The sequence below is a fragment of the Monopterus albus genome, unplaced genomic scaffold (genome assembly GCF_001952655.1).
Source record: "Monopterus albus unplaced genomic scaffold, M_albus_1.0 scaffold3.1, whole genome shotgun sequence".
NCBI lineage: Eukaryota > Metazoa > Chordata > Actinopteri > Synbranchiformes > Synbranchidae > Monopterus > Monopterus albus.
In genome coordinates this window covers 4960733-4971380 of record NW_018127883.1, presented here as the reverse complement: position 1 = coordinate 4971380, position 10648 = coordinate 4960733, and the positions used below count along the sequence as shown (strand labels likewise).

Genomic DNA, 10648 nt, shown 5'->3' with positions numbered 1-10648 from the left:
CAGCTGCCCACCTCCATTGTAAACAGTTTTGGCAACCTCTTATTACATGTCACTTATTAAAATAAGTGCATCCATTTCTATATTATCTTTCCTATTAATATATGGTACAATATTGACTCAGACGTGTGCATACATGTTTACATGTTGTATTGTCTTGGTGTAGTGTTTAAGTCTGCCAGCTGTGGCTGCATGATGTGTTTTGTACAGTTTCTCTCCTCATGCATGGGAAGACTACTCTCATATTCACATTGTATTCAAGTTTTTCAAAAACCTTTGAAAAACTTAAAAAAAAAAAAAAAAAAAGAGCAAGCAGCAGAAGTAGTGAGTGCTGTTGAGAGCCATGTCACCTGGCAGCTCATTCAAGCTTAGAGAAATGTTATAGAAAGCCCAAAGCAGCGGAAACAGCTGGCAGTGCTGCTCAGTGACTTTCAGCCTCTGTCTTTACTCTGGGCCTGTTGTCCCTATAGACACTACCAGGACCATTCTTACAGCATGTTTACAGCACAACAATCATCCCAACAAACCCCCCACCCCCCGCCCTGTCCTTCAATATGGGTCCAGTGCTTCCTCACTCACCAACATACACACATCTTACCTTCTATTCAGTACAGTAAAAAAAAAAAAAGTGTTCCAGCAGGCTGAGTGGTCTTTTCTGTCACTGTAAGAGCTGCTTGATATTTGAAGGCAGTGCTGTACTTTATTCTTATATTTGTGTGTGTGTGTGTGTGTGTGTGTGTGTGCGCGTGTGTGTTTGTGCGTGCATGTCTGTAGTGCGACTCCTGGAGATTGAAATATCTCATTGTAACTTGCTGGCTGGTGTAATGATTGTCAGTATGGACAAGTGCTGATCAGTGCTTCGGGGAAATGTCATGCTCCTCGCTCACTGAAAGGCTCACCTGTTGTCACAGTGAAAGAATGGTGCTGCTCAGCACCGTGTACATTTCAAGTGGTTAATTTATGTGATGCACATTAGGGGATATAGCAAAATTGTAACTGTTCTTGTTCTTTAGGAACTCCTGTATTAAGTAATTATCTGTCACAATCAGCGCACACAATAATTGCATCTGTGCATGATCCTGCTTTGTCATCATCCTTTGCCATGGCTCCTCTCTTATTCTTTCCCCTTAGCCTGTTTAAGTGTGACAGAATCTTGGTGACACTCACAATGGAAAAGCTCTTTGAAAGCCAAGTGTATGAATAATCACTAAGACACCCTTAATTCATTTTTAAAGAAGGGAATGTTAATGCACTAACAACTGAATCTGCTCAGCATGTGGCAGATGATTCCAGGTCTGCAAAAAGGCTCGTCTTTCAGACTAAAGCGTTAGGGGATCGCTCTGCACTCTGTGTCACCATGACAACACCAGTTCTATGTCCAAGTGGGCACACACACTTCATTTAGTAATCCTCAGCGACCAACATGGGAAAAGCTGTGTGCATGGTGAAAGGGTCCAGGCTAGCAATCTCACCAAAGTACACCTAATAACTGGAAATGTGATTACTCTTGTAGGTATTAATGGAATTAGAATTGAAGTGGCAGTGGCTGGTTTCTATTGTATAGAGTATATATAGTTTCATTGGGAAGTATTTTGGCCTTGATATCGAGCAGGTACTGGTTGTTATCTCTTTGTTAATGTTTGAGCACAAGGATTTATATGTCACATTTATCTTTATAAACCTGGCTGTGATTAAAAACTGAGTTACATCATCGATTGCAAAAGTTACCTCTCTGACCTTTTACCCCCTTTCTGTCTCTGACTTTTTGTATTTAAGTTGGTGGCTGAAGTAAAACTGCAGAATTATTTTAAATCTACACAGATGAAGCCCCATGTGGTTATGCAGATGGATCCTCACCTGCCAAATTTAATATCATGCCCATGTTACTGCTCTGACACACATGTAGAGATGAAGAAATGGGAAACACTGACAAGCCCTTTGAAGCAAGATGACATCTCTCAATTTATTTATTTTTTTCATGGGCCATTGAACACTTTGAAGAGACAGCTTCACGACTGACACAAGATAGACATGTCCTCTCAATTTACAATGAGTCCTACTTATTTGCTGTCATGTTAAGATGTGTGGAAACAGTTAATTATAGGCAGCATCTAGAAAAAGTTGGAGGATTGATGTTTTATTGTGACTGGTTGGCAGTGCAAAACAATGTTTAACAAGAGCGTGAAATTAGAGAGCACCGAGTTTACTGTATAACATGGCATTAATGAAAGTTCGCTTAATGCCACACTACTACTGCCACTACTGCTGTGGCTACTTATATATATATTGGAATAAAAAAAATTCAAAAATCCAATATTGATGGCACACAAGCAAAGTGATTTCATTGCACGCTGTCTTTATTGATTTGTGTTCATTTTTCTATTTGGTTTGATGTGTTACATTGTAAAAAAAAGCCTTTTTAAATCAAATCTCATAAAAAGACTTCATTGTTGCACAACACCAAGCATTTTCTCAATTTAAGAAAGCCCACAGTTTCATGCTCCAGCCAGCTGCAATTCACTTTCCTCAGGGACAGTTTTCATAATAGAATCCCGCATTGTCTTTGATGGTGCTTTTACTGAAATTATTATGCAAAGAACTTTTGTTTTCCTAATTAGAAAACAGTATACAAGTCTGTTTTAATGATGTCAGCATTTTCATTGTGCTGATTCACCCTCAACAGTTAGTGACTGAGCTACCTCTCGACTCTGCAGAAAGTGCAGTCGCTTATTCTTCAACGCTCTCACAGAATAATAATAAACGTACATTCAGTCTCCATGCAAAATTTGGCACAACCCATATAAATTCTATTTTGGCTGAATTTCTTAATTGACTGTTAGGTATTATGTGCATTGTTGATTTTGTGGTTTTTATTGTCTGCTTGCTCTTATGAATTATAATAGATCTAAATGAGGCTCACATATCTCTTTGGTGCAAGCGGTGTTGATACTGTACCTCAAGATTTATGAGCAAGACTGGGAGCAGTCACACTACATGTTCAGGGTTTTTTTTTCCATCTTTTCAGATTATTATTATGTGGAACAGTAAAACAGCATCAGAGTCACTACAGGCAGGTATAAATGAAAGACTGATTATGCTGTGAAGTGCTGGCCCCTCTCTGAAATCGCACAGCACTTCACTTCTAAATGAAGTCGAGATATTTCAAAAGATTTTTTAGTTGTTAAGAAAGTGGCATCTTTGAAGTCAGCATGTCCCTGTGGCAGTTATTCCTCCGCTCTCGCTGAGGATTGTTTTAGTAGGTTTGCCTAAGAAGTCCACACACACACACACAGGTATAAGGGGTCGTTTTGTGTCTGGTTGATCCTGACCAGTGCAGACTTATGGAAAGTCGCTTGCCACTAGAAATGTCTTGGTCAGGGTTTTTTTATTTTTCTTGATTTGAGCTTTTACTAAAAAAAATATGGCATTATTGAGTCTCTCTCTGATATTTATATTTTACAACATTATGCACAGTAGAACCATGCAATTAATAGGAATATGTCAAGGTATGCTTGACATCAAATAGGTCTGCTGCATTAAGAAAATATTTCCCACATTAAAGTATTCTGTTAATGGATTTCCATAATAGAATTTTATGATGTCTAAGTATTTTCTTTATTATCTGGAACTAGTTTAAACAGGGTTTGGTTGTCCTCTTTTTGTCTCCAGCATGAATAAATTACTCAACATTACAACAATCACACACGTGTGGTGCACTTGCAAAATCACTGAAATAGAGGCAGCATAACCTTTTTTTTTCTGGTTACTTTGGTGCATCATCACTGTAAACGACAGCTGCTCATATATTGGGCTTTGACTGAACCAATGGCAGTCTGGCACAGATTGGCTGTGAGGATCCCTACCTTCATTCTAGTAGTTCAGGCCTGTGAAGTGGATCAACAAACAATTTTTTAACAGATATCAACAATGTAACAATCTGTATTCACATGATGTATCTATTCCATGTATGTTGGCTGACATAACCACATTGTTTTGTTACAGTGTAAAGTATAGGGCTTGTACAGTGATATTAAATATTACTGTTCACTGGCACCGGCATTCGTGAGTGCTGGGTTCCAACAGCAGTTTACTGTATTAGGAGGTTGAGAAAAATACTATCAGATTGTAAATTCAAATTCATGCTACTTTAAATGAAGATGTTTATTCATCTGATGTGAAGGGTGCACATAGAGGGATACCGAGTGGAAGCATCTTAGTCACTCTATACTATTTGCCCATTATTCTTCAGGGTCCCTTGCTATTACAGAAAAATTTCGCTCTCTCCAGCAAACCAAAGGAAAAAGATTTGTCATACACTCTGCTGCAAAGAGTATTCAGACAAAGGATGTGAGCGTTCAAAATTAGCTTTGTTTTTGTATCCACTGTTGTGCAAGTTTTCTGTGATTTTGTTCATGGCTGGTTGAGCTTAGTCAACAGTAGAAACACCTGGAGTGCTGGACCACACTGCGCATTTGCATAAAGCTGGTTTTTGCTTGAACAGGGTTTGAGTCAATGTGACCAATAATATGTTGGCATGATAGTCCTGAACAACAAAGATAAAAACAGTAATTTTCTGTTGACTGTGCAGCATGTTCCCCATTTCAGTGCTTTTTTATTGATTTTTAAGAATTGATGGGAGAAATGTGTGCTTATATGGGTCATTAGACGTCTAGAACAGGCAGCATAATGCATGCACTGTGGCACATTACCTCCATTTAGGATGAAAAAGGTGGAGCAGTTTGTCAGCAATTAAAAGACTCCTCCGGAATGGTGTTGGAGTTAAAGGTAGTTTATTGCGAACCCATGCTGAGTGTTCATAGCAGCAAGAGAATGAAGATTCAGATATAGTGTATGCCGAGGAAAATAAACTGTTCATGTTTCTCTTGAGGGTGTATACAATAAAAGTGATGAGTATCATCGTTCTATAAAGTCAGTATCAGTTTGGTATAGTATTTAATTTAGTCCTTAGTAAACTAAGTTCAACCTGCAATGATCCTTCAACTCTTTTTGTTTTGCTCTTTGTTTTACGTTGCAGAGTCTATAGACTCACGGAGAAGAAAGCATGGTTTGAATGGCAGTCATCGGTTTTGCTGGTTCAATTGTGTTACTGACCTTGTAGCCCCAAGCAAGAGACCACAATGAACAAATCCATTGGAGATATTGGTAGAAAACTGCTAAAAACATTGCTGGGAATGGAATCTCACTTACTTCTAATGGAGGTGGCAAGGCAAGGTCTTGAAGAAAGTGTGTGCACTGGGAATTTTCTGGTGTGTGTGCAATAAAGAAGAGTTTTGTTCAATTTCTTAAGGACTTTTGCATGCTGAGAGCAAACTATGCTCAGCTCTGTTTACTAACCTAAGCTCTGTAGTAAATTTTGAAATGACATACTATATTTCCTAGTCTGTGACATAGTTTTTAGGAATGGAATGCTTAATGTTAATGAGTCGGGAATACAGAATATTACTTTTGGTGTGAAGATTTATAATTTTACGATACTGATTAATTAATATATCGTACTAAACAGGAGCTCTTAAAGAAAGCATGTACCTCCCCCACGGCACAACATTTGCTCACACAAATGGGGTCCCTTGTGAAGAAGAGATTGAGAACAACACAAAATGTGTCCTAAAATCCAAATGATAGGCAGTTATACTGTGCATCTTACCTGAATATTTCAGGGTTTTGTCTTCATTATAGGCTAAGTTATTACAGAAAACATGCATTAAAAGGGGGTTTTAATGCTAACTTTAAATGGCATCAGATCTGACATCTGGATCACATCTAGATGAAATTTGTTCTTGTGGTTGACATCTTACATATGTGTGTAAAATTTCAAACAAAAAATGACTTCAATAACCTTTAATGGAGATATGATTTTTTTTTTAATGTTGCCCCGTGTTAAAGATAAGGATGTTTTTTGTTTTTTTTTTACCTTGACCTTTTGCAGCCAAATCTATTAATTTCTGGGGTTGGTCCCCACTAAATGTCTTTACCAATAATCCAGCTAACCAACACACACACACACACACACACACACACACTGTGTTTTCATTTTTTTGTGGGGACTTTACCTTGATTTACATTCATTTCCTGTAGACTTATCATAACCTTAGCCATAACCACTACTTGCCTAACACCTAACCCTGACCCTAACCTTAAACCATGCCACCCTAAAATTTCAGTGATTCCAATATGGGGACCAGCCTCTGGTCTCCACAATGTGAGTGTATTAACAGGTTTCGGTCCCCATAATGTAAGTAATATAAAGGCACACACACAGAACCAAAAACATCACCTCCTTGGAGGAGGTAATAAGAGTTTCCTTTTAACGTATTTCATGGTGACTTTTTATTGATGTTATCATCTGCACAATGAAGCCCAGCCCCCAGAAGTGCAAATGACCACTAGTAATCTTATCAACTCCTCTAAGATAAGGATGTATGTACCTCTTATATGAGGGTTGCATAGAGATAATGGTGTACATAGTATGTCAGTATATGCTTCTTAGTAACAATGAAACATTGATACACTGAAACATAATGAAACCTGAGGGTTTTATCAGGTGAAAAAGAAAAGCAATGATAAAGACCCATGTTTGACGGATTATCTGCCAGAGCTTTTCAAGCTCCTATTGCTAAGATTGTCTTTGTATAATTTTATGTACTGAAAAACACTGAGGTTATAAATAACCATTTCCTAAGTCTTCAAACGCAGTGAAAATTGCCATTTTATATATTTTGAGAGAGCCCTAACCTTAAAGCAAGAATATATTCAGGTTTAAAGCTTGCTATATTGATAAGGTTATATTTCTTACTATTAGTTATTATTTAGTGTCTCTGCTAAAGACTTGGACTATGGTTTTTCCAGTACATGGTCACAGGTTTTTAGAAAATTATGATTCAATAAAGTCCCTATCATTTTACAGCGGCTTAATGTTGTGTAAAACCTCATTGCAAATAAACATTGAATTTTATTGGATTTGGAAAATGGCTGTTGTTTTTTTTTCTTTGAACAAAATAAATACTCCCAGTTCCTCCAAGTCCAAGGGTATAGAGATTGTTTGTCTTTACATTTACAGAGATACTGAAGCAGTTCTCAGAGTGTTTTGGAAGTCTACTGCAACTAGCTGTCGTCTTGTGATATCCTTCCTTACAGTAGTTACAAATTGTCTTTCAGCTTACAGTAACACAGCTGTATAAATATTTGATGTGGTGGCATTGTGGATACGAGTGGAGACATTGGTAGTAGTGAGATAAGAACTGTTTAATTTTTCATGACTTCACCAGTAGTCTGCTTTTCTGGCGTTTTCCCACAGTAAAATTGGCATGTTGCCGTTCTTGTAGTGAAGAACTTCATGAATTATGCACAAAAACACAACTTACTGTACCATATGTCCCTTTATAACCACATTGTGCTATGCAATTTTTGCCGTGCTATTCTGGAAGATGACAATACTTCAGACAGCTCCATTCTCATTATATTCCAACCTCGGCTTAGCTGAGGATCACCCTAACCCCTTGTTTCTTTCCTCTCCTCAACACACAATCTGACTCCTTAAGGAACACCAGTGAAAGCCACTTGATTATAGTGGTTCCCCATGCATTTTATCATCCTGACCTATTAAGCAACCAGACATACAACTGAGAACTGAGTTTAATATTTAAATGATTTATGCTCAAGAAGAGTAGCAATATAGCTAACATTTATTCAGTGGGAAAGTGGGGCTAAGTGGTTTACATTAAAAGTAAATGGTGAGGTTAGATGTAAGAAAACACATGAGGTGACATGAGGTTTTAAAATGCAGGCTGCTAGGTTTTCCTTGCATCTCCTCACCTGAACCACATCTGAATTCTCAGTATTAAAACTTCAACACAGTTTCATATTTCAGTGCCCAGAATTGGGGACCTGATGTGTTAAATTGCTAATGTATGAGTCACCGTTGATCTATGTTTAATGATCCATGAACTGAGATTTACCAGCCAATGCCGCTAAATGAAGTAAAAGACTTTTATTTTGGATTCTGAAGCAGCCTCTTTTTGAATAAACAGAAAAACAATCAATCATGGCTTTGTGAATTATAGTTTACAATGCATCCAAACCCTAATGATCTGTCTGTGGAATCAGAAATCAGAAAGGTCATGTTTAGTAAAATGATTTTTTACTGTACCACTGAAATCCTTGTAAGTTGGTCTGCATAAATGCAAAGCCTGTGGTGAAACTCTCAGAGTGATGCAGTTACGTACCTGCTTATTGATGTTGACCTGCCCTGTCCAAGATTGAAAAGGCCAAGGGTAGTCAGGCAGAATGCAGAAGATTATATTTCTGTCAAGTCACTGCTTAGATTGTCTTATTTTCCTGTCATCACTCCAATTGAATCACTCCTTAATTGATTCCTGTGGTTCAATTAAGAGGCTGCATTCCTCAGTCTGGCCAGGCCAGACAAGGAGCCCAGTGACTGACAGGTAAAATACATTACTATACAAAGAGGAGAGTGCAAGGAGTGATCTGAATGTTTGAGTAGACTGCATAGAAGGTCTTTGTGGTTTCATTTACTGAATAAATGCATTTATTTCAGGCTGTGGGTTGTTGATTCTGTCCCCATTGTCTTATTGTGAAAACAAACTTTATCTACTTTGTATTTGATGATGAACTTGCAGATTATTAAAAACTGTAACTGCATAGCAGACAGCTATAAGGTTTTACAGTGTTGTACTTATCCTTACACTATGCAGCACTACTGCAAGTACTGCTAGCCATGTAACCTTGCTTAGGTTGTGTTGAAATGAGCTTTGTGATGTCCCCTTTCGACAGATGTGATCCACACCGTGGGCCCCGTGGCCAGAGGTCATGCAGGCCCTACCGAGATCAGTGACCTCACCTCCTGCTACCAGAACTGCCTCAGGCTGATGAAGGAGCATCGCTTGAGCACTGTGGTGAGTAGAGTATGCAACCATTCTTATGCGAGGAGTAAACTGTCTGTTTTGTGCGACCTGAAAAAAATTATTTTGGTTTTTGTTTGACAGTGAATAAGCCTTAGAAAAGCTGTGTTTGAAATTTTTTGGGAAACTTGGAAAAGGTACAAGAACAAAAGGATTTAGCATCTTTCATTTTAGATACAGTTCTAAAAACCCTTCATCTTTGTTTAAACAAAAGCAGCAGAAAACACAACAAAATGGTAATGTTCATGTTTGTCAAATGAAGGCTTTTTATGTAGACTACGTACCTTGGCTTGTGTTTAAATGAAATGCAGGCCTTTGTACCCAACTCTCCATATCGCCACAGTGAATAACTATGTAGTTTGTTGTTTTTTTGTGTGTGTCATAGTTTGGGCGCCGCTTTTAGTGTGTGACCTTTCTTCAGTTCTACAAAGGCTTTGGCGCACACTAGATGTTTTTTATTATTTTTATGTCCAAGAAATTATTCTAGCACCAAAAAGTTATTTCTGATGTTTTCACCCATCCATCCATCCATTTTCCTCCGTATCCGGGACCGGGTCGCGGGGGCAGCAGTCTAAGCAAAGACTGATGTTTTCAGTATTTTGTATATCTGTGCCACCTCTTCAAGAAGCATTTTGTCTTTAAAATGCTAGAAACGTACAGGGTTTAACAAATGTGGTTGAATCATAAGGATGAGACAATACCCCTACAATGCGCAGCCGGCAGCAGCTGATCATTCACACGCTATACCAGCTTCTAGTTGTCTGTGGACTGTATGTGTCAGTTTAGTCCATGTGATATATGGATTTGCCCTGCCCACTGAAGATAAACAAATCATTATCACACCAAGTGGATACAAATCACACTTTCGACACCAACCTACTGCCCTGCAGGCTCATCAAAGGCCAATCAATGGAAGTACTTACCAACAGAGTGAGGAGACAAAGATGAGTGCCAGTTTCATTAAAGATGATTGTGACAAGTTCCTGCTCTGTTGATGACTTATTGTGAGTGCAACAGACACCTCCAGGTAGCAATTAAATGAATTGTGAAGTCAAATGACTGAAGTAGTATGTGTGTTTTGAATTTATTCCAAAATCAGCAGCATACCTGCTGATCTTAAAACTTCCCTAATACTAGTTGCTTCTATGATAGGATGAGCCACATTAGAATGTCATGGAATAATTGATGCTGGTGAGCTTGAGGTTTCTTGGGAAGAGAGAGCACCAACTTTAAAGCACTTGGCCCCTCAGGCCTTATTGGAGGAATACTCCACCAACTTGTCTTCTTTCTTCCACAAACATCCCAATCCTCACTTTTTTCTGGCACATTCCAGGGATTAATTTAGTTTAGACCCATTTCTTGATTTATTTACCCAATAATCCATATATTTATGAGAAACAGAGTTCCTGTTTTTACTGGGAGCAGGCTGGATCCTGTCTGACATATTTATACAGCTGCTCTGTGTTGAGCTGGCCTTCAGTGAAAACAGTGGTGTTCTGTGATTGACTGACATTGTAGGATGAGCTTAGTCATTACATTATGTTAGCCAATTTTAGCCGCAGTCCATTTCAGCTCTCCTTGCTGCAAAGACAACAGAAAGCCTTTTTACCAAAAGCAGACGGGAAACAGCTATTTGTTTCTTCAAGCAAAGATGTGACCTTGATGTAGTTTAACTTTACCTTGCCTTGATATGCAAGACTTTCTTGAAGAGC

The 10648-nt window shown here is 38.4% G+C and overlaps 1 protein-coding gene across 1 annotated transcript in view; it reads left to right on the top strand.

The window, feature by feature from the left end:
* Positions 1–10648, top strand: part of macrod2 (mono-ADP ribosylhydrolase 2) — a 406311-nt gene that overhangs the window by 266831 nt on the left and 128832 nt on the right. The window contains exon 6 of the mRNA XM_020600667.1: positions 8809–8930. Within this exon, the coding sequence (XP_020456323.1) occupies positions 8809–8930 (122 nt within the window). The remainder of the gene's footprint in view (positions 1–8808; positions 8931–10648) is intronic.